Below are 25,415 nucleotides of genomic sequence, written 5' to 3'. Positions count from 1 at the left end.
AACGAATTGATGAATGCTTTAATTCTGACCTAAACTCTCAGCAATGCATGTGTAGGCAAACTAACCTGTTGTTGCGAGCCATAGTCAAACAGGCTCACTGCAGCCGTTGCAGAATCCATTTGCACCTGGCTGCTGGAGTAATCAAACTGTAGAGAGTCCAGCCCGACAGGTTCCATAGAATCCAAGGGCACATTCTGTGACTCAACATTGTTGAAGTCTTCTGTAGGTTTTACATTGTTGCTATTGGTCAGCTGACCAAGGCCTTCTGAGCTATTCTGGTTGGGCCCAAGAAGATCCACTACTTCATTTGGGGAGGTCTGGCAGCTCCCGGGTGTACGGCTACACAAAGAAAAGTTACACATCATTCTGAAATGCATCGTCATTAGTAATACTTAACCTATAAGACACATATATTTAACAGAACAGTACAAATTTAAATCTGTCACGGGAAAAAAGGAATATGCAATACAAATGTGTTGCTCTGGAAGATTGAGTTTCCATAAAAACTTAAACACAAGATTTTGCAGAAATTATTTTTTTAAGCACAAAAAGTGTTAAAGATAGTCTGGTTGACAGTCATCTTGCAGCATTAAATTTTGAGATTTCTTAAAAAGGTGAATGCCACCCCCATGAATCAATAATCGAGTTTCCACTGTTGGCACAGAGTCTAAATTCCAAAGGATAAAGTTTTGTTTAATGAGTAAAAGATAAATGGTTTCAGATAAAATATGCTCTTATTGAGCTATTTAATACGAATCAGAAAATTTCACATGTGCTGCTGATAGAGGGGAAAACAGACCACAGAATGTTCCTTAAATACAATACTATGTAAACCATTTTAAAGGAGGATCACATGCTTGAAATTACATAAAAAGTAAGTGTTCCCTGGTTTGGAAGTGGAGTACAAAAGGAAAAATAGCCAATTTTCTGTTTCTTAAGAAACTGGAATGAGGCCACTTATTCCTCGAAAGGTCTGAGATGACATCAGGTATAAAAGGAATACAAATATATTAATCACTCAAAGTAGCAACATAAAACTAAGGCCATACAAGAGTACAAACAAAATACTTGAGATTTATTTCCAGAGGAATAGAATAGAAAAGCAGGGACAAGTGGTGTGCCACACGGGTTAGTGCTGGGGCCTCAACTCTTTGCAATTTATATAAATAACTTGGATAAAGGGACTGAAGCTATGAGTGCTAAATTTGGTGACAACACAAAGGTAGGCAGCAAAGTAATTTGCGAAGGGGACTTAAGGATGCAACAAAGGGATACAGATAGGTTAAGTGGGTGGGCAAAGATATGGCAAATGGAGTATAATGTGGGCAAATGTGAAATAGTCCACTTCAGCAGCATGAATAAAAAAGATTATCTAAATGTGAGAGGTTGCAGAGCTGTGAGGTGCAGAGGAATCTGGATGCCCATGTGCATGAATCACAAAAGGCAAGTATATAGATAAAACAAGTAATCAGGAAAGCTAATAGAATGTTATCATTTATCATGAGGGAAATTGATTACTAAAGTAGTGAGGTTATGGATGTGAACCAATTGCCGCGCTGCACCTTAAAGTCAGCTCACCACAGCGCAGCGTGGCGTGGCCGATAAAAGCCAGGAGACCCCGCATCCAGCGTGATCTCACAAGACGTTGCGATGTAAATCCACACCTTTGGGTAAATCTGCATTATAAAGCGAGACAGCTAGTCTCACTTTAATATGCAGTTTCCCGAGCTCCCAGAGGTGCTGGAATCTATCCCCTTCGTCTCAGAGACTTTGGGTGAGCACCGTTTGAAACTGGTCTCCACAAACGGGGAACAGATGAAACAGCACTCCTGGGGTCTCCCAGGGGATCGGAGGCCTCTAGCTACATGCCCTTTGGGCAGGGTGATGCCCTGGCACTGCTGGTGCCACCTGGGCACCAGTCTGGCATTGTCAAGATGCCCAGGTGGCACTGCCAGCTGGCATGGGCATTGTCAGGGTTCTAGGTTGGCAATGCCAAGGTGCAACGCTGGCTTTTTTTTTGTACGTGTGCGATCGGGCCGGGGGCCCTCCCATAGTGTGTTCAGGCTGGTGGAGTATTGCGGATCACTTCAGGGGCCTCGGAGATCAGGACACCATTTGAAAATGGCGTCCCGATCTCTCGCGACACTGAGGACTTCCAGCAAGCAGAGCTCCTCGGTTTACAAAACGGGGCTATGTGCAGCCTTGGCCACCCGCTCCCTGCTGAGGCCACTTATAACGTTGTATAGCCAAGTGTTTCTCGGTGCTGCGAGTGTCGGGAAACAAAAAGCTCAAAACACTCGCTATGGAAGTTTGTTCCCAATTAGTTGAATCGCGCCCTATGCTTCAGTTGTACAGGGCATTGGTAAGGCCCCATCTGGAGTATTGTGCACAGTATTAGTCTCCTTATTTAAAGTAAGATGTACTGCTGCCTCACGGTGCCGAGGACCCAGTTCGATCCCGGCTCTGGGTCACTGTTCATGTGGCGTTTGCACATTCTCCCCGTGCCTGCGTGGGTCTCACCCCCACAACACAAAGATGTGAGGATAGGTAGACTGGCCACACTAAACTGCCTTTTAATTGGAAAAAAAGAATTGGGTATTCGAATTTATTTAAAAAAAGGTAAGATGTAAATGCATTAGAAGTAGTTTGAGGGAAGGTTTACTAATACCCGGGATGGGCAGGATATCTTAAGGAAAGGTTGGAGAGGTTAGGTTTGTATCCACTAGAGTTCAGAAAAGTAAGAGGCGACTTGACTGGGTGGCACAGTGGTTAGCACTGTTGCTTCACAGCTCCCAGGTCCCAGGTTCGATTCCCGGCTTGGGTCACTGTCTGTGCGGAGTCTGCATGTTCTCCCAGTGTCTGCGTGGGTTTGCTCCAGGTGCACATTAGGTGGATTGGCCATGCTAAATTGCCCTTAGTGTCCAAAAAAAAAGGTTAGGTGGGGTTACGGGGATATGGTGGAGGTGTGGGCTTGGGTAGGGTGCTCTTTCCAAGTACCGGTGTAGACTCAATGGGTCAAATGGCCTCCTTCTGCACAATGAATTCTATGACCTTGACTGAAACTTTTAAGATCCAGAGGGGTTATGACAGGGTGGATGTGGAGAGGATGTTTCCCCTTGTTGGAGAATCTAGAATGAGGAGTCACTGTTTTTTCTTTAAAACCTCGTAAACAAGAGCAGAAGACGCATGGAACAAAACCACATGCACCTTCACCTCCAAGCCATACACCATCTTGATTTGAAACTATGCCACTGCTCCTTCACGGTCACTGGGTTAAAATTCTAGAATCACTGCCCTACCTAATGGGTCTGTGGGTATACCGACACATGGACTACTGTGGTTCAAACAGTCAGCTCAGCACCATCATTTCAAAAACAATTAGGAATGGACAATAAATGCTGGCATCCACATCCCACGAGTGAATAAACACAGAAACAGCAGAACAAGCTGTCCAATGTTTCAAGACTGTTCTGTCATTCAATGAAATCATGGCTAAATTCTATCCCAAACCCACCTTAGCCCCACATTCCTTTATACCTGTGGCTAGGAAAACTATATCAATCTGAGATTTTAAATTATGAAGTGTAGCATCTGCTGCTTTTTAATGAGACAAAGTTCCACACTTTGACAATGCTTTAAGCAAATAAATGTTTCCTACACCTTTGAGAAAACACTGCAGTGTGTAGGCGTGCACGAGGGTTCAGAAGATCTTAACTGCTGGGCAGTTATTACACCACTGCATCTCTTTTCCTCCCCTAGCTTGAAAGGCCAATAATTCAAGAGTGAAATAAATCTTCTACGCTGACTGATTAAATCCAACATTATGCTAAAGAGATACATAGCCGGATAAACGGTTTGTTTCACAAATGAACAAATACATGAATGGAAAATACTGCATTCAGCAAGCATTAACGCTTTATTCTATTTATGACACGTCCCAACTTCCTGTTACTCTTGTTAATAACTTAAATGACTTGCACCAGTGAGATTTTGGTCTTGTACAGCAATGTTCATCTGAATGGAGCTTAGAATAAATGAATATCAGAATACTTAGCAACTGTCAAGATGGCTATGTCTAAGAAGCATTAATCTTGAAAATTATGGAGTGAAGCTAAGGAAGGGCAATGGCTTGTTACCACTTAGAAACACATGATGTGGAGATGCCGGTGTTGGACTAGGGTGGGCACAGTACGAAGTCTTACAACACCAGATTAAAGTCCAACAGGTTTGTTTTGAATCACTAGCTTTTGGAGCGCAGCCCCTTCCTCAAGGTCACCTGAGGACGGAGCTGCGTTACGAAAGCTAGTGATTCAAAACAAACTTATTGGACTTTAACTTGGTGCTGTAAGACTTTGTACTTAGAAACACAGACAGGCGATTCAACCCAACCAGTCCATGCTGATGATTCAACCACCACCTGAGCAATAGTCGTAATACCACCTGCCTAATCTTTTCTCATATACAATCATTCTGGACACCAATCACTGGAAAAAGTGTTTTTACCTACTCTTTGTCACCCCCTCAAGAGTTCTAAAAATATCTGTTGCATCATCAAATCTAATGGAACCAGCCCCATTTTTCCCAGGTCTTGGTCATACAATCTCTCCAGTGCAGAAGGAGGCTATTTGGCCCATCGAGTGAGTACCAAAACTCTAAAAGAGCTCCCGACCCAGGCCCCCCGATCCCCATAATCCCACCTAACCAGTACATCCCTGGACACAAAGGGGCCAATCCATTTGACCTGCACATCTTTGGTCTGACTCGTATTTTTTTGTATCAAGTGTTAGTATCTACTAGGTTGTTAATGAATGTTTTAAGACCTAGTAGTTTAAAGTAACAAAGGTGCTGGGTATTATTTGTACTAACATGTGTACGTAAAAAGAGTCAGCCAGTACTGGGTATCTGTTGTTTATAGAGTGGAGAAGCTAGCTCTGTGGCAAGCAATAAATAGTCTCCACCAAAGTATCCTAGTCTCAGTGTCTTCTTCATAACCAGGCCTGGGAATTCTACTGACACCAGGCAGCACACAAGCAAACCTGCCTAGACGCGCTCTATTGCCTCGACATCATTCCTGCGACGTACAGCACAAATCGCTCAAACTGTCGTCTCAGCTAAGTTCATCCTTTTTTGCACTAGTGAACTTGATGTAAATGACAGTGGTCGTTTTTTCCCAGATGGATAAAAGTTGCCGTGGTTGGCTCAGGCAAACACTGGTATTGCAAAGAAGAACACTGCTCATCAACCCCCTTCTTACAAAAGCATTGGTTCTGGTCCAGCTGCCAGTGCATGCAGACACTTAGGTTTGCGGAATATTTTTTCCCCTAGTGTTTAAATGCATTTAAATCTCATACAATATTATGTGACTGTTACTACATGTAACAATGTGCGAGTTTCTTTTTATTAGCCACCTACAAAATTATGAAACATCCTCCACAATCAATCTCACATTCAAAGTTATTTTTTGATTTTTGAAGGACAGTTTTTTTATTTGAGGGGAGGTGGGAGGAAGACAAGACCTGGCCTGATTAACATTTACAAACATGCCAAGAAATTTTACTTTTTACCACAAGGCCGATGTACTGTGTCATTCTCAAGGTGTGGAAAATTACAATGTTCTGAATATGCTATTCTGTAATAGCTCTGGAGCAAGGAGAAAGCTTTTGAACAGAATGCAGTATAGACATCTGTAATATTTTGTTTTTGGAAAAATTCTGATATTGGCTCAAAGTGAAAAGAGGGCTGTATCACAGTGGGGCAAATATCCCAATAAATCCACTGGAACTCTTTGGCTTATTCACTTTTTTTTAAACAAAAAATCTTATCAATGTCTGTAACATTGTAGGTAGCAGTGAGGAACATATCAGCCACGATAGAATGCAGACTCGATGGGCCTAATGGCCTAATTCTGCCCCTATATCTTATGAACTTATAAGAGTACTGTAGCTTTTCACTGCATACCTGAAGTCTTTAACATCAGAATCTATGCCATTTTGTACCACCAGACCATTTGTTTTATCAATTCCATCATCCTCCACTTCTTTCAGGTCCCCCATCTTATCCCCATCGAACGAAGATTTTCCTTTTTTATCTCCCTTTTCATTATGAGTCTCAGCATCTCCCGAACCCTAAATGGAATGGGCAGAGGAGGAAGAGACAGGGAAAGCACTGTTATTAAAGGTAAAGTGTTATACCAAAAGAGTCACAGTTTTAAACAATATTATGCCCTTAGCTTAAAAATGTGCACTGAATACACAGCATGATTACTGTTCCTCTAAAGTATGGAGAGCCCCATAACACAAAGTTAAGCAATATGATTTGGAAAGTTGTGTAATTAATGTGGATGCTGTCAAGAGGCTAAACAACAACCAAGGAAGTGCACTGGTAAAACAATGCTAAAGGCTTGAAGAATAACTGGGTTAATGAGTTAAATGAGTGAAATGAGTGAACGGGAATATTAGAATCTCAGTGACCGAATGAAAGGGCTACTCTTTGCACATTAGATTTTTATTAAACGGTTCACACATTATAGAAATTATCCAACTTGAAGAAATGCCCAAATAATTCAGTTCGTCTCCATTCAGTTGTTAAGCCATTCAGGCAAGGAAAGTTTAAGATTGTCTTAACTTGGGTGGGGCGGCATGTGACACAGTGGATAGCACTGGGACTGCGGCACTGAGGACCCGGGTTTGAATCCCGGCCCTGGGTCACTGTCCGTGTGGAGTTTGCACATTTTCCCCATTTCTGTGTGGGTTTCAGCCCCACAACCCAAAGATGTGCAGGTTAGGTGGATTGGCCACGCTAAATTGCCCCTTAATTGTAAAAAATAAAATAAAAAAATGTGTATTCTAAATTTAAGAAAAAAAAAACTTGGGTGGAAAGGCAATAATGGACCTTGGACCAGGGAATTACCTTGGGTTTCCATTCCTGCCTGTTAACTGGCAATCTGCATTGGAAATGTATTGATGCATGTGGTGGACAGAATGTGAGGGCAAAGCACCGCATTGGTGTGATTCTCTCTGTGGTAAAATAGCCTGACAATATTTGTTGTCAATGTTCACATATGAACAAGGGTCACTGGAGTATATTACCACAGGTTGTCCATGAAACCATAATTTAGCAAACTGCCACGGTTTTATGGGTGTGGGACGCTGTACCTCGGACTATATGCCGTCTCAGCTACATATTCTTGAACTGCAGGCATCACTTACATTATGCAGAATGCCTGCAGAATATCTTCAGTCTGCCCTTTCAAACTTGGGTTGCACTTGGGAGACCAATTTGAACTGTATAACTCAGGGTGACGTACTAATGATAACGCTGGGATCAATTTGAGATGATGAAATAAGAGTGTCACAAAAACCGCATTAACCAGTAACGTTAATGTTGTACAAAGTGTTGGTTTTTCCTCCAGCCATGGTTGCTGTATCGGTATTATTGCAGTTAATGCTTCCAATACTTACAAATGGTCCTTTCCTGAGGCAGGACTCCAGTTTTTCCCCAGGAGAAGAGCTCAGCACATACTCCACCATGCTAACACCCAGCCCTCCACTTTCAGACCGTGGAGATAGGACAGAGTTGACCTCATTACTGCCATGGAAACCTTGACCAGGGCGCCTCTGCACCATGATTGGCTGTGAAACAGAATGATCTGGGAGAGAGAATTAAAGAGGCATTAGTTTCCTGTTACTAAAATAACATATTGCATACCAGATAAACTGGCACAGAGCTGAAGACCACATAGCCCAGTTACAGTTTATTAAAAGACCGCTACACAGATGGTAAAGTCTGCCCGTGTGCATCAAAATGTAACTAGTTTTCCTTAAGTAGTAAATCACAATACTGGATGCCAGTAGTCCCAGGCAACAGCACTCTCTGGTACGGCACTTCTATTTGATATGCCACACTTCAAATTTGATTTGTAGCTCCAAAAAGATATTTGATAAAGTAGTTTAAAACTAATTCTAAAACAGCATTTTTCAGAACAAGTTCTACTTTATATTCATTCCATTCCAAATCTCAGTATTTTAGAATTCTTAACAGAAATTATACATTTAGTTAGTTGCTTGCACACACGAGGAGATCTGCCTGTTCTATTTTGAGGCAAGTCTCACAAACTGAGACACCCCTGAAAATAGCAATAGCACAGATAGATAGAATACTCTCGATAGGATAGGTCACCGTAAAGCTGAGTCTTTCTGCAAATGTATGCCACAAGATCAGGATCAGAGAAGTGCCTGGAGCCAATATAAAGATAGATATTCAATAGTTAATGAAAATGGTAACACATGTAAATTGCCTGGCTCTTTCGCATCCACAACATGTGCATAAAATATGCATTTGTAATGCCTCAACACCGTATTGATTTCAGTCACTTTACTTCTCTGAATTTATGAGGAAGAGTTAAGGAAGTTTTCTTTCCAAACACCACTTGTGGTTGTACCTGCACCAGATAGACTGCAGTAGTTCAAGGAGGCAGCTCACCACCACCTTCGCATGGGCAATTAGAACGGAGTCACAAATGCTGGCCTTGCCAGTGACGCTTACATCCCATGAAAAGAAAAAGTATGGCACATTAGGGAGATGCCAGAGGACTGGAGAATATCTAATGTGGTTCCATTATTTAAGAAGGGTCGTAGAGATAAGCTAGAGAACGACAGACCGGCGAGTCTCCCGTCAGTGATGGGTAACTATTGGCGAAAATTATGAAGGAGAGAATCGGTCTCCACTTGGTGATGCAAGGTTTGATCAGGAAGAGTTAGCATGGCTTTGTCAGAGGGAGGCCATGCCTAATAGATTTGATTGAATTTTCCGAAGAGTGACTGGCTTTGTAGATGAGAGTAGCGCAGTTGATATAATCTACATAGATTTCAGCAAAGTCTTTGACAAGGCCCCTCATGGGAGACTTATAAAGAAGGCAAATGCGCATGCGCATGAGATGCAGGGGGTGGGATTCGCCATCGGTGGCGCCAAAATCTGGAAAGGCGATTGGGCAGAGAATGGCGTCTTGACGACAAACCGTGATTCTCCGTCACCCTGAAAATGATGTAAATGCGGCGTGCGCGGAGTTCAAACGGTGTTCGCATCCCATTAGTGGGCCCATCTGCGATTCTCCACCCCGATGGGCCGAGTTCGCAACGGCGCGGTCCACATGTGCTCTCAAAAATCGTGAACCTGGCGTGGTGGCTGCTGAAACAGAGATAGTGGCGGTAGGACACAGAGGGAGCGACTGCGGGCCCGGTCACTGCCTGTGCTGGCTTTTGTGGGGGGGGGGGGGGGGGGGGCATCTTGCTGCGCACCCATCGTGGCTCCTTGTTCACCATAGTGACACTGGCCGTATGGATGGGTGCCCCCCCCACCCCCAGCGGATCACCCAGGGCAACACCCACTGTAGCCCCAACGAGGGAAGTGACAGCCAATGGGGGGAGGTAAGAGTCCGCATGCCAACCGGGGTCACTGTGTAGCCCGTTGAATCTGGGTGGGGACGGGAGTATGCACCATGCTAACATGTTTCACCCCCTGCAGACAATGGATTTTGGAGTTCGACCAGCAATGGTGGTCGCCGCAGCTCTGCAAGATGCCCTGCGGCTGTCTGTGCGGGAGCTGCTCGAACAGGTGGTGGAGGCTGCAGCAGCGGAGCAGGCAGGCGAGGTACAACAGTCGGCCGAGTGAAAGGTGGCTGTCTCCCAGGTTGGAGAGCCAGCCGCCCAACAGGCTGAGGGGGAGGAGGTGCCACGGAGACGCCGCATGAGGGCTCGTGTGTAGCGGCTCTGCCAGACATTCGAGGACCTGGCGGACCGGTCGTGCCGTCGAAGACTCCGGCTGAGCAGAGAGACAGTGCGACATATCTGCCAGATGATGGCACACCTGGCACCTCAGGGATATGGGGGAGGGCACCTGCTCCTTGTGTCCATCAAGGCGACTGTCACCCTGAACCTTTACGCGACGCGGTCCTTCCAGGCGCCGAGTAGCGACCCTATATGCCCAATACATCTATTGCGATGTGGACCGAGCCCACCAGTTTGCCTGGGCAGTGGGGTTCGCCACCATCACCAGGATGCCCAGGTCCAGGGGGTGATCGACGGGATGCATGTCGCCATATGGACACCTGCGGATAACAGGCCACTGTACACAAGTGAAAGGGGTACCACTCAATGAACGCTCAGCTGGTCTGTGACCATCAGCTGCACATCGCACACCTCTGCGACCAATACCCGGGCACTGTGCACAATGCCTTCATCCTGGCACACTCGGCGATTCCTGAAATGCCGCCCCCCCCCCCCCCCCCGGCAGCCCCTCCATGATACATACCGTAACACTACGGGGTGGGGGCCCTGGGTTGGCAGCAACAGAGGGTCTGGTCCATGGGATGGAGGGTGATGACAACCCACTCTGCGATGAGCACTAGTGCTCCACATCGTATGACATTGTCTTAACTCCTGCCCACCATAGCACTTCCAGCTGAGTGATCCCGGGGGCATGCGGGCTGGCCATTCCATCACACGGTCCGATACATCCCTGGGGTGGCGGTGGGAAGGAGCACGTGGCACGCACAGGGCCTGCACCATCCCATCCCCCCTCTACAAGGTCTGCACCAACCCATCCCATCCCCCCCCCCACCCCCAGAGCCTGCACCATCCCATCCCATCCCCCCCCCCAACGGCCAGCCCACCCTTCAGATCCATCAGACAGAGCGCCAAGGCAGGCTGTAACGGTGGCAACAGGTGTTTGTGAACAAATATTTACAGATCTGTGCCTTAGCCCCTATGACTAAACTGTGCCCTGCATTCGTGCCAACTTAACTGGTGTAACTTTGTGGCCTTACAGGTCCTAGCACAACGTCTAGGTGGGTCCCCCAGACTGTACAGCAGGAGTGGAGTTGGCCTGTTGTGACTCCCGACCTGCGACGAGGGCCCCCATTTGCGCGCATCTTCTGGGGCGACTTGGCCTGGATGGGCCAGCCGCTGCTCGGGTGACCCAAGTGGCATGGTGCCGCCTTGTTCTGCCCGCTGCCCACCAGATGCGCTGGGGAGGGGGAACGGGGAGAGAGTCCGAGGTCCTGTGGTATTCCGACACCTCCCCTGCGGGAGCCACCGACACGGGTCCCGTCACCTCTTCCTTCCTCGGCGTGCCCGATGGCCCCCCGGGCTGCTCCATGGGACAGGGGTGCGAGTGGAGCCATCCCCGGAGGCTCCCCTGCCACCTATCGCTGCCTGTGCTGGAGGTCCGTTCTGATTTTGACCAGGGTCTGCATATTCATGCAGCATAGGGAATGGACCATCTCGGTCTGGGGCTTCGCCATCCCCCTCCGAGACTGGGCCACCCATCTCAGTGACTGTGTCACTTCAACCAGCGCCTGGGCAATGCCGCCAACGTTCTCAGCCATGGCCTGCTATGACTGGGCCATGCAGAGGAGCGGCGCTACAATGTCCAGGTGGTTCTGGCACATGGCTGCCTGCGAGAGAGCAGCCCTGTCCTAGTCCTCAGCCAGCGCCTGCACAGAATGCCCCAGGGCTTGGACATGCTGATCCATAGCCGAAACTGTCACCCCCAATTCCTCCACTGCGGACGCCACCCGTGCGGTGTCGACCTGGGTGACATGCATGGTCGGCACCACCTTCTGCTCGCGGTTAGACTACTCCACCTGTGCCCGCAGGTGCTGGATGCTCGCCGACATCCTCTCATGTAGTCCCTGGCTCTCTGACTGTACCTGCACTGTGGTTGGGACTGGACGTTCCAGAAGCCCGGGGCCCCTCTGGATGGCAGCTCGTCCCCGGCATCGGCCCACCCTCCGACTGTCCGACCCCTTGGGTGTTCCTACCTCCACCTCCTGTACCGGATTAGCTGTGTGGTGCGCACCAGATAGTGTCCCAGGAGCCTCTTCACTAAAATGCCCAATCCAGGTGAGTGTATCTGGGATGGGGGGTGTTGGAGACAGCTGTGACGGAGCCGTCTCTCCTCCACTGGGTCCAGGAGGGTCTCCAGCTCGGCTTCAGTAAATCTTGGAGCCGCTCTCCTTACAGCCATCTTGTTGGCTGGGAAGGTGTGTCTGTGGGTGGAGGAGATGAATCGTTTTGGTGCGGCTGCGGCTTGTCAGCCTTTGAGTATCAATCATGGACTCGGTGAATCTGGCACTATTTTTCATTAGAATTGATTGTGTTCCATGTGGCGCCGGAGCTAGCCCATTAGTGGTAACGGAATCAGTGTATTGTGGCGCCAACTTTTCTGCCGTTAAAGTCCACGGGTTCTCCGTTGGCGTCACCACTTAAGTCTCAGAAACGGAGAATCCCGCCCAGGGTATTTTGATAACAGGTGTTTTTCACGTGCCAGTGCAGACTAGATAGATTGAAGGGCCTCTTCTGCACTTTGTGATTCTCTTTGTAAAATGAAGCATTTGCAAAGTGAACATTGGAACAAGAGTAGGGTCAGTCAGACCTCATACCTGTTCCACCATTGAATCCCATCATTGCTGATGTGCAGCCTAACTCCATATGCCCATCTTTGCTCCATTTCCCTTAATATCTTTGGATAACAAATTCACAGATTTAAAATTAACAATTCCTCTAGCATCAATTTGCAAAAGAAAGTTCCAAACATCTACTCGGTGTGGAAGTGTTTTCTAATTTCACTCCTGAACGATCTGCTCCTAACTTATGGATTATGCTCAGGGCTGGTTCCCAACCAGCAGAAATAGTTTTAATCTACTCTATCTGCCTCCCATACCATCGTATAAACTTTGATCAAATCACCTTTTGATGCCATGAAATACAAACCTGGTTCATTTAATCTTGCCTTTACACTTGGAGTACAGGTATCTTTCTGGTAATTCTATGCTGCACTCCCTCCAATGCCAATATATCCTTCTCAAGATGTAGTGCTCAGACCTGCGCACAGTATTCCAGGTGTGGTCTAGTCAGTATTTTGTACAGTTGAAACATGACTTTGTATTCTATTCTTTCATATTATAAGGGCAGCATTCCATTACCATTTTTTGTTGTTTTCTGGGCAAGTTTCTGAAATTTTAAGGATTTTGTAACTTGACCCAAAGTTTCTCTTGACCTTCACTGTTTCTAGCTTTTCACATTTAGATAGATCCTGGTTTTATCCTTTTAGATCTAGTTGATGGCTTTACATGTGGCTACATTAAAGTCAATGCACCACAGTTTGACCCATTTACTTAGTCTATCAACATCTCTTTAATTTCATGCTTCTATCTACACTTCTTACCATGCCACCTCTCCTTGTGTCACCAGCAAATTTGCATACGTGGCTTTTAAATTGTTAATTAATATAATTGAAGGCCTGACCCAGGACAAGTTACATGATGCCAATGAGCGTCTTCCCATTATCCCTACTCACCTCTGTGCTGATTTGTGACTTAATACCAAGAGGTGAGGACCAGGCAGCATTTTCTCATCTAATGGCAATAGACTTATGCAGTGTCTACGGAAGATACCACGGCTCAAAAGAAAATTAAGAACTCGCAGTTTATATAAACATTCTTACCCCAAAATATTTCACAGCCAATCAATGACTTCTGCAGTAATGTCAATGTTGTGATGTGGACAAGGATGACAGTTTTTCCTGGAATTAGTTATCTGATCCATAAATATATTTTGGTGGTGTTAGCCAAGATGGTCATTGTTGGTTAGGACACCAAGACCATTGCTCTTCTTCAAATACTAAGGACCATAGGATCTCATACTTGATCTAAGCAGGGCTTTAGTTTAACATACCTTCATCAGGCAGCATTTGCTCAGCACATACTCAGTACATACATTACCAAGACTAGGCTGTGCACTCAAATTCTGGACTGGCTTGAACATCAAGCTTCAGACTACGAGAATGCTATCATTGTGTAAAACTGACAGTTCGTAATGAGGAAAATCTATTTGTCCTTTCCAAATCCTAAAAGTTCTTAGACAAAATGTTTTTAAAAATAGCTTCAAGTACCTGAACTATAAAGATCTAGTAACCCAGACCTTTGGAGCATTGGAGAAAAATTGCATTAATCAATTAAAACCAACACTATGCAAAGTCACCTTCAGAAAAGCAACAAAAAAAACAGCAGTTCCACTCTAAATTGATGTTTTCTCATTTATCCTACATTATAAATCATCCAACTATAACATATAACATTTCTGCTTTTAAGAGCAGCGGCTTAATCAAATTTTGCTTTTAAGATTCCATAAAATGTGACATTAAATCAAGGTGCAAACCATCCCTGAGATCAAATACCAAATGTGTTCTAACAAACTTACTCAACTGCCTTCAATCAGACTTAATCTAACCATCATTCTCACTTGAAACACAGGCAGTACTCTGCACCATGTGATTTGTTAAATAATGAGCCACATTTTTTCTATGGATTCAGGCCGTGCGCATATATAGGTAGTTATTCAAGGGATGACACAATTTTAAGAAGCATGGCAATCAGTGGACATGAGCATGAAGAAAAACATCCAACATTACCAACTAGGAGAGTTCCCACTATATTTTCAGAAAAGCCAGCAAAAGATTATTAACAACATCAGCGCACAGCAGAACAAGCAGGGATGAGCAGCCAATGGTTTAAATAAGTTTATTCATCAACCAAAACCTTTGATAGAGGTGACCTATGGGCAGTCTGCTGGACATGACATCTTGAAACTATAGCATAATTTCCCAATAACTCTTACAATCTTGCTAGATAAGGAAAGATTGGAGTCACCTAAGCTTTCAGTTTACAGAGTGGCTGACTAAAAAGGTGGGAAGGGTAAAGTAACTCATTAAGGTGCACAAAGCATTACATACAAAATGTGTGCTCAGTATATGACTTCAGTTTCAATCAGGCTACGAGGTCAAGAGGCCTGAAATTGCGTGTGAAAAGGAAATGAAAATTTCCTACATAAATACGACAAACTATCTACCAAGAACTTCACGGGAGTCTGCGAGATGACACACGTGGAACATTAGAGGATTAAGCAAGATGGACTTTCTCATCTGTATGAACAAGAAACTGAGGGCAGAAAAGAGTTCAGTACAGCACAGCTTCATCTCTGATGCAAACTTTTAAATTCAGTATGGTCCATATGGTTCTCCCACCACACATAGAAAATATTTACTGTTAAAATTCCCAACATGGTCCAACTGAATGGCAATTCAGGAGTAAATTTACACACATTGAGCAAGAGGCACTTTAAAAAGCAACTCGTCTCCACAAGCACACAAGAGTTGCGTGTTAATATTAATCCCACTTACTTTGATATTAATCATTGATGATTTAAAAAATTAACCCATGTTTGCTTTTTGCTGAAATTCCTTACCTGAAGCTCCCCATGCACTGTCCCGCCACTGATCCCCTAGAAATATCCCTTTAGGTCCATCCTTGTTAGTATCATCAGACTCCCAGAATTTCTTGCCAGGCAGGAGCTGCTGCGTATCAAGAGGAAGGATTTTTACAAGAGAATAAAAACAGAAAACATGCGACAAAATACACCTGAAATTGAACATTTCTTTTTTGCAGCACAACATTGTTAAATACCTGTTAACAGACAGATCAATAGCAGGGTCATTGGAAAATTGTGTAAGATTGTGGCAAATACTTGGAGGGATTTTCCTTCCTTTTTGTGAATAAACTGTAGGTTTATCTGATCTCAACATTTCCTAATCTCAGTTCAGCTGCATGTTCTCCCACCCCCTTAATAGTCCCATTGATTGCCAGCCCATTGCCTGACACCTCAGCATCTCTTTGGCATCAGACACTCGCCTTTTCACCACAAACAGGAGTCACTGATCTGGGACAACCAAAGCAAGGTCAGGAATGCCTAATGTAATGCAAAGTAGAATCTGATATTGAATGAAACAACAATATTGACTTGGAGCTACAGTTGGAACAGGCAATGAGCCAACTTAATTTTACTAACTGGTATGTTTACGGACCTGCGACTTCATTAAAAAAAAAGGCAGCCACAATTTTTGACTAGCCCAGCTCATCAAAATTCTCAAAAGCAAAAACAAAGATATTACAGACTAATTCCCAACTAATAAGAAGACTAGCAACCTGTTCACGGAAAAAAAAACAGAGATGAAAATGTCCCAGGTTCAAACCCTAGTGGGTGTTGGGTTTGTTGATCTTAGACATCAAAACTGCCCCAATCATTTCTCCTCAAAAGAGGGGAGTAAAATCAGCCACGAGCAAGAACCCGCTACTGAAAAATGCACATGGGTGTTTAATGAGAAGAAGATCAGGACCCATCATTCTCTAGGTTCACTGAAGAGAACTGGAGAATGAACATTGTTGGGATAAGGGCAGACCTGCATGTGTGTCCAGGAATAATAGCCTGCAACCGTTATGGAGACATGGAGAAGAGATGATTACGACAAAAATACCCACTTTACATTTAAGAATACTACAACTTTCCTGGGTACATGGATGACTGGTGCTGGGGAGACAGACAGGCAGTCATTTAAATATGGCATATGGGCAGCAAGCAGTAGATAGCCATGGAGGAGTGGGAATCCAAGATTTTAGCCAATCTTTGCCATTCTCCAATGGACAAATACACAAGCACAGAAATGTCTTAAAGGGACTGTGACTCTTGCCGATCTCTTCCCCATCTCCATACAGATAGTCTCCCTAAAAGCAGAGTGTACATGGACTGCAGCTGTTCAAGAAGGCAACTCATCACCACTTTCTCAAGGGCAACTAGTGATGGGGTGTAAATGCTGGCCTGTGAATGAACAAAAACAAATTCATGCTTGTCTGGGGACATTGGTCAAATATGGAAGAGAATACAATCTATATAGCTTTTATCATTTAACATTAAAGCCTTCCCAAAGCGTTGCTGTGGCCGCAATATTTCATATGTCTCCTTGAGCGAAAACTTGACAGCACCTTTCAGCAATACCGTATCCAATTTCTGGTGATTGCGGATATCAAACAAATGATTAGAGCTGTACTTAACGTTTAGTTTACAAAGTAAAATTCAATACAGCGGATCAAAGATTAACAATGTGCTTTGTCCAGGTGATTACATAGAGACTGCAATCAGTTCAAAGGTCAAGGATAATTAGTGGCTTTTACAGGTACTACCATATACATCAATGACCTAAATAGTGCGATTGTGTGTTGCTTCATATTGTATCTGGAAACCAGCGTGCATAGGAATTGCAGGATTCTAGTTCTTGCAGTGACACGGAAATACAATTTTTTAAAAAAAATCTAAACTCTCTGCAGGGTTCTGACCCAAATGTGGAATTGCAATTTTAAGAAAAATCATATTTTCTATACTTAAGGCTATATACACAAAGGAGGTAAAAAGTGTGAATTTAAACCTCTGGAAGATTTTATGCACATTACACTCCTAGAACTTCCTTGAGATTGATTTATGCTCCATGTCAGCGGATAGGTTCCCTAAGCATCCTGCACCTCATTTTTTTTGTGTATCATGCTTTACTTAAAATTCCTGTCTGAATGCTTAAAAATAAAATACTTCATATTTGTACACCACCTGAACGGGTTACCACAAACAGCCATAGGTCAGGATTTTAAAAGAAGAAATGTTGTTCCAAAAGGAGTTCTTGGCAATTTAGCAAGTGTGTAAACTTTCCGTTGTTCATTCTCCCCGCTAAGATATCTTAGCGGGGCTACACTACAGAACTGTAACAGCACCTTCACCACCATATCTATATTACAGACAAATGCTATTATTATTATAATAACATTCAAACTCAGTTCTTTTAAGTTGTGATGAACACATGTGAAGTTCCTACAGATGAGGGACCAAAAAAGTATCAAGATGCTTATTTGCCTGAACACTGAAGGAAGGATTGTCTCCCTCCAGGAGCAAAGGGCAGGTTGCCTTCTTCCATGGACAAACTATTAATGCTAGTATGTGAACTGCACTCAGAAACCGCTGCTGATAATTATGTCAATGGGCTTCATCTGAAGCAACCGCAGTAACTCTCAAGTATGGGTCACAAGATGTTTGATAATTATACATTTCAAGTTCCATACAAAATGACCCCAAAAAGGTATATTTCACTAGCACACAGCCATCAGAACTATGTGCAGACAACCAACTTCTTGATGTCTTTTTGAACATAGTGGAAGATACTTCAACAATGGAAATCATTCCTTGACAAGATCAAGACATTTCCAATTAAGGTTTGCACCAGACATGAATAACATTTTCCTTTCAGTGGTGAATGTGATATAAAATAGTTACTTTAAAGATATTAGTTACTGTAATGTAGATATAGGCCCGTCTAATTCATGTTAGTTCACAGACAAAGGAATTCAGAGAGCATGGCAAAGGAGGGGGATGGGGTATTTAGAGAATGAGGAGAAAAGGGTGCTGGGTAATAAGAGGCCAGGAGAAGGGATGAGAAGTGAGCCAATTAGGCTGTATGGCCAGGTCAGGAGGGGTATAGGATGGCCTATGGGAATCGTGTATGTGAAACTTGACGCCATTTGAATGTGTTGGTAGAGATTTCTTTGTTCTCCAGAAGCACTCGATTCTGGAGACCTAGGAGACTGCTTGTGTTCTAGGTGTATGTGAAACGAGTCAGACTTGCAAGTCGAATAAAAATAACTAATGCTATGCCTACAAATCCATCTCGAGTTTTATTGAGGCCAGACTGACGGGTAAAGAATTTGAATTCTCATCAGTAGGTGGTTGGTTTTGCTTTGGTACAGTCCCATGGGTAATGGGAATAGTGGTACTCTCCTACCCCTCTAATAATATTCTACATGAACAGCAAGCAAAAATAAACTGAGTTGTCAAAACATCCAGTAGGAATCACTGCATACTGCTCAGAAATAATATTCCTTTCCATGGCCCAGAGTTTCCAAGTGAAATTTCTTTAGGGTTGTGAATCATTGGAATTCTCTGTCCCAAATAGCTGCAGATGCCCAGTTGATAAGGATATTCAAGATTGTGATGGATAGACTTTTGGACACCAAGGGAATATCAGAATAGGGCAGGAAGGTGAAGCTGAAGTGGAAGATCATCTACGATCTATTGAACAACAAAGCAGGCTACAGCACGCCAGATGGCCAAACCAACTCCTTTTTCATATGTTCTTATTAAAGGGGAATCAATTTACCTTAGCTTTCGGGTATAGGTACACCAAAAAGGAATGACTTCACTCCACAGCAATGATATGAAATTCACTGTATCACTGTGCAATTCTGCTCCAGTTTGACCAATGGGATCTCACTCTGTGCAAGCAGGTGTTAACTTATGTTAGGGCCTCCTACACCGATGTAGGACTAAATTAAGTTCAGGAGAGCAAAGCCAACTAGCTCCAACCATCCAAACAAAAGAAGCCGTTTTATAATATTGCTCTTTTATTACAAGGACTGGCACTTATTACACAGTACCTTTCATGCTCTTGGCTATGACCAAGCACCACATAGCTGATGAACCTATTTTTGAAGTGTAGACACTTGTTAGGTAGGCTAATTATAGAGGTGGCACAGTAGTTGGCACTGCTGTCTCATGGCGCCGAGGGCCCGGGTTTGATCCCGGCCCCGGGTCACTGTCCGTGTGGAGTTTGCACATTCTCCCAGTGTCTGCATGGGTCTCATCCCCAAAACCCAAAGATAATGCAGCGTAGGTGGATTGGCTACACTAATTTGTCCCTTAATTGAAAAAAATAATAATTGGGTACTCTAAATTTTAAAATAAAAGTAGGCCAATTACCACGGTATGGCTGCACAAACAGCAATGATGGCAGTGACCAGTCAATTCATTCTGGTGGTGATGGTTGAGGGACGAATATTGGCCAGGACACTGTGCAACCCACTCCCATGTTGGACGTTTTAGTTGCTGTGATATGAAGAGTCTAAAGTTCTGTTCCTTTTTCACAAACACACATTTATTTTCTTCCAACAGCCTTTGCACAAACCTCTCACTATACATCACCTGACAGAGGCCACCTGAAGCCCCTTTACATATCAGTGTCAATTAATGGATACTTAATATAAATGAGGCAACTAATTGCAATGTCTCTTAACCCATTACTTAACATCCCATGGCCCTCACCTTGTTAATTCACTTCCACCTGAAAAAAAGTTACACCTGAAAGATGGCACTTCAGACAATGTACGACCCCCAGACTGAAATGCAGGAATTGAATGTGTGCTCAAATCTTGAAGTGGAAGTAGAAATCACGACCTCCTGACTCAAATGTAAGACTAGTAGTTACTGAAACAATGTGGATTTTTAATTCTAATGGGAGCCCATTTGTCCATGAACCAACAATTTGAAATTGCTTTGTTAAATCAGTCTTTTGCAGACAAGAGCATTAACACAGGTAAAACTGCTTACACAGGTTGCAAAAAATAGATTTAACAAAAAGACAAACCTCAGAATGAAAGAAAGATATGAAATCAGGTAGATGAATCCGATCTGTCAGACCAATACGTGCATTGTAAATGTATGAATGTCGAAAAGAAACATGTTCACAATTTGTATTTAAAGAGATACTCTGCAACTTGAGACTAGTGCCTGCTTCTCAATAATCCATTCAAAACTCAGATATCCCAGACTCTTCCTCTTCTCATAATTATATGAATACTATGAAACAACCACTTTGAAGCCTCAATTATTTCACACAACAAAAGCACTTTTGAAGAATTGTCTTCCTGCATAGAGTGGAAATTGGGCAACTTTGAACAAATGCACAATAAAAAGGAAGTTTGAGGTGGCGCTCAATGAGTTCAGGAAAGGAGTTCCAAAGATGAGGGACAAAAAAGCAAATGGTCCAAAGCTGAGAAAGTCAGGGGTGGTCAACAGACCAGAACTGGAGGAGCTCATAGATTTTGGCGGGTTGTAGGACTCAGGGAAATTAGAGATTGGGATCGGTGAAATGACAGGGGGATAAATTTGAAAAGGATACAAATTTTCAAATCAAGGGATTGCCAGAAAGGAGCCAGACGAGGTCAGCGAACAGAGGCAATGGTTGCATACGGCTTGATGCAAGTTCGGATACAGACAGCACAGATTGGAATAAGCTCAAGTCTATGAAGGATGTGAGATGATGGTTGGCTAGAAGAAAATTGGGATAGTTGAATTGAAAAGTAACAAGACATGAATGAAGGCTTCAGCAGTGGAAGAGTGAGCCAGGCAGCGCCATGACAGAGGTGGAAGTAGTGGTGTCAGTGATGGAAAGGACATAGAGTTGGGTCTCATCTCGCTTTCAAATAGGATTGAACAGTCTGAAATCAAAACAAAAAATCCTGTACAGAGAGAAACAGTTAATGATCTGAGATGTTAATTCTAATTCTCTTCCAGATGCTGCCAGCCCTACTGAGTATATCCAGCATTTAGTTTATACTTCAGATTTTTTTCATCTGCAGAATTTTGTTTGTGTTAACAGTATGTTTCAGCCTCAAACAGTGACCAGGAGACTGGTGGAGTTGGTGGTTTTTGGAATGGAGTTGCAGCTGGGGCCAAAGATGGTCTTCCCAACAGGTAACTGGGGGAAATCTTCGCTCATCCAACACTGAACATCAGAAAAGCAGCGTGACAAATCAGACAGTGGAAGGGTTAAGAGAGTGGCTTACACAGTGGAGCCAGGGGTCATTTAGCATATATGTGAAAGATTACATTGTTTTTCTGGATGCTGGTGCCAATGAATAGTGCACAGTTGAGAAATAGGTTGCGTGAAACCATTTAGTAGGGCGTCAAAGAATAGTTAACAGGAACAAGGCAGCTCAGTTGATGTTTTGTCCACTCACCAGCCCAGGCAGTATCCCTACTGCTGCAATTAACCAGCTCAGCACACGGGCACGGGCCTCCTTTACCTGGTGGCAATTGCACTAACTGAACCACTGAGAAGTTCCAAAAAGTCAATTTTTTGAAGTCACTTTTAATAAAAAAATACTGACAGCCTTTCATATCACTTCTAAGCCACTGACGGCAGAGGCAGCGAGTTTTATTAAAGGTTCAACCACCCTGTCAGGAGACAAAAGCATGCCTGTTCTTTCAATTAGCTGAGAAAAATAACTATTTTCACCATAAAATGAGTGAAATCAAATTTACAGCAAAATAGCCAAGATAACAGTTGCAGAAAAATCAATGAATGTAATAAAAGTAACAAAATACAAGCTGATCCATGTTACTAACTTACTAAGAAGTTCAAGATCAATAAGAAAATTACTGCTAATGATCTTTTATGTGACATTTCTGGGCGGAGAATCAGGAGTAGCGTGTATTGCAAAGCTCACACAATATGCCAGTTTCCAACCCCCCCCCCCCCCCCCCCCCCCCCCGGTGCCAATTTTCAGCATCAACTCACCTCTCCCATGCTGCGTCCTTCTAATGCCAGAGCCTGAAAGTCTTGGTTCAGTGCATCCATTGACCGTACCTGAAGAAAAATAACAACCATATAATGAAGGGAACAAGGCAAAACACAGACTTTATACATGAGAAACTTTACAAGGGAAACTCTTATCGACTGGCGAATACATCCTAAAGCTTTATGGCTTCTGGATTAAGGGGATATTCAACATGGGAATTCATAAAGTTCTTATTTCTACTGCAATTAAAAATAAAATTCACTGGGGAAAAAGGCACTCTTCCACTGAAGACTAATTACTTCAGTATCCTGAACCAGTCATGGAGGGTTTTAGACAGTCCAAAGTCACAACCAGGCATTTGGGCAAGTAGGCAGTTGGAAACTTGCTCCCCAGTCATCTCAGCCTGCAGCTGGAGATAGACGGCCAATCTATTGCCAATCCTCTGCCACTCTTGAGAGCAGTCATGCCACAATCTGTATTTCTGATTTGTTGTTCATTCCCGAAGAGATATTTGATCTCTGTTTGGTGACACCACAGATCAATCCCGAAACTAGAAAATTAGCGACACAAATCAAGCATATGCTTATTATGGGATTGCTAACGCGGAAAGTATATAAGGACTGATAAATGCATCAAGGCAGAAATGATTTATTTGATTTAATCCAACATGGTTTGGTATGCAATTCCTGTTTAAAATTTGTTTTCATCACAACTGTGCCACCTTGAGGTCACACCGCTAAGAGCTTAAGATCAAAACTGAAAATTCAACCGGAGGAATAACTATTAGTATTTCAGTTGCTTGATGAGAGTAAAACAGACAAGACAGATATTGATTACTAATTGTGTCCGCGTGCATCAAGTAAAAGGAAAAACCTGCATTTATAAACAAAAACAGAAAATACTGGACAATCTCAGTAGGTCTGACAGCATCGGTGGAAAGCGAAGGGAGCTAATAGAACATAGAAAAATACAGCACAGAACAGGCCCTTCAGCCCACGATGTTGTGCCGAACCTTTGTCCTAGATACAGCACAGAACAGGCCCTTCAGCCCACGATGTTGTGCCGAACCTTTGTCCGAGATTAATCATAGATTATCATTGAATTTACAGTGCAGAAGGAGGCCATTCGGCCCATCGAGTCTGCACCGGCTCTTGGAAAGAGCACCCTACCCATAGTCAACACCTCCACCCAACACTAAGGGCAATTTTGGACACTGAGGGCAATTTATCATGGCCAATCCACCTAACCTGCACATCTTTGGACTGTAGGAGGAAACCGGAGCACCCGGAGGAAACCCACGCAGACACGGGGAGGATGTGCAGACTCCGCACAGACAGTGACCCAAGCCGGAATCGAACCTGGGACCCTGGAGCTGTGAAGCAATTGTGCTATCCACAATGCTACCGTGCTGCCCTTAAGAACAAATAAATCTACACTATATCATTTTGCCGTAATCCATGTACCTATCCAATAGCTGCTTGAAGGTCCCTAATGTTTCCGACTCAACTACTTCCACAGGCAGTGCATTCCATGCCCCCACTACTCTCTGGGTAAAGAACCTACCTCTGACATCCCCCCTATATCCTCCACCATTCACCTTAAATTTATGTCTCCTTGTAATGGTTTGTTCCACCCGGGGAAAAAGTCTCTGTCTACTCTATCTATTCCCCTGATCATCTTATAAACCTCTATCAAGTCGCCACTCATCCTTCTCCATTCTAATGAGAAAAGGCCGAGCACCCTCAACCGTTCCTCGTAAGACCTATTCCATTCCAGGCAACATCCTGGTAAATCTCCTTTGCACCTTTTCCAAAGCTTCCGCATCCTTCCTAAAATGAGTTTCAAGTCTGGATGTCTCTTTGTAAAAATGCATTTCTCAGCATTTAAAAAAACAGTTTCACAATTTCAGGACAATTCCAAGTGCTGAACAGCCAACAAAATAATTTGAGTGCAGTCACTTAGTCATGTAGGAAACAAGTAGCAATGATTAACCAGAGACGGTTTTAAATATTGCTCATGACAACAGGGGAAACCAACTGGCCTTCTTCAAAATAATGCCATGGGATCTTGTGCATCTACCCGAGAAGGCAGAACGGGCCTGATTTTAATGGTTTAGCTAAAAGATGGCACCATCAATACTGCAAAATTCTCTCAGTACTTCAATGGAGTGTAAACCATAATTATGCTCAAATCTCCGAAACTAGACTGGACCTACAACAATGACTGAGTGAGAGACAAACGCACAATCGCAGAGTCAAAGCCAAAGCCAACTGCTAAAGTATTGTGATCGCCTCCACTCTACATTGTCACAGGACTAGCATAAACTAAGACTCTTCTACAACTAATCCGAGACAGTTTAGAATGTGACACCTGGGCAGCTTAGTGCAACATCTACTTTATCTGTGATCAGGTTCTTAATAAAACAATAAATTATATTTCTGATTCATCAACCAGAAATTAAATTGATCTGTTTCTCAGAAGTTTAGAGAAATGAGTTTCAATGAGCCAAATGGCAACTTCTCGTCTCCAAAGTCATCAAACGTTCTTAAAACTTCCATGTCAGGTAAGCTTTTCAAGAGAAAAAAGCATGAAATGAAAGATGACAATTTAAAAAAACACATGCATTAGCAACAGCAGATGTCAATGCAATCAATTGGGTACTTTAAAATTTTTAAACAGTAAATGCAATCAGAATACAGCAGAAAAGCCTATCTTTTTATACTGGTGCACAGTACTTAAGAATAGTTGGAAATAAATGCAACCCACTTAGAGCCAAACAGTGCCTGCAAGTCCACGAAGGGTGCTATAAAAAGCATAAACACAGATGAAAAAGACAGGCGTTGTAATGGTGCCATAAAATTGGGGAGGGGTGTTTTTTTTTAAATTCCAAACTGACATTTGTTTTCTTTGAACTGTAGAGTCTGTACTGAAACTACACATTCTATTGTAGAAAAGGTATTTTATTAAAATTAAGGAACATTTCATTCAGGAGAGATGACGAACTGAAAATACATCAGCTTGATCTTCCTTTTAAATTCAGTATAACCTCCCCCACGACAGCCTTTTTATTGGATTTTTACTCCATAAAGCATTTTGGGATGTCTTATACATTAAAAGTGTGCTGGTTTAG

At 43.5% G+C, this 25,415-nt stretch overlaps 1 protein-coding gene across 14 annotated transcripts in view; it reads right to left on the bottom strand.

Annotated features, from left to right (window-relative positions):
- LOC140412215 (pumilio homolog 1-like) overlaps positions 1-25,415 on the bottom strand; it is a 208,390-nt gene that overhangs the window by 61,360 nt on the left and 121,615 nt on the right. For 10 of the 14 annotated variants that reach the window (XM_072500813.1, XM_072500806.1, XM_072500805.1 and 7 more), the window contains 5 exons: positions 22,285-22,353; positions 15,303-15,411; positions 7,461-7,648; positions 5,959-6,125; positions 66-339 (listed from right to left, as the gene is read on the bottom strand). In XM_072500813.1, coding sequence (XP_072356914.1) covers positions 66-339; positions 5,959-6,125; positions 7,461-7,648; positions 15,303-15,411; positions 22,285-22,353 — 807 coding nt within the window. The remainder of the gene's footprint in view (positions 1-65; positions 340-5,958; positions 6,126-7,460; positions 7,649-15,302; positions 15,412-22,284; positions 22,354-25,415) is intronic. The other 4 variants (XM_072500818.1, XM_072500807.1, XM_072500809.1 and 1 more) reach the window with 1 other exon arrangement.

This window comes from Scyliorhinus torazame, chromosome 1 (assembly GCF_047496885.1).
Source record: "Scyliorhinus torazame isolate Kashiwa2021f chromosome 1, sScyTor2.1, whole genome shotgun sequence".
Lineage (NCBI taxonomy): Eukaryota > Metazoa > Chordata > Chondrichthyes > Carcharhiniformes > Scyliorhinidae > Scyliorhinus > Scyliorhinus torazame.
This window is presented reverse-complemented; position numbering and strand designations above follow the sequence as displayed.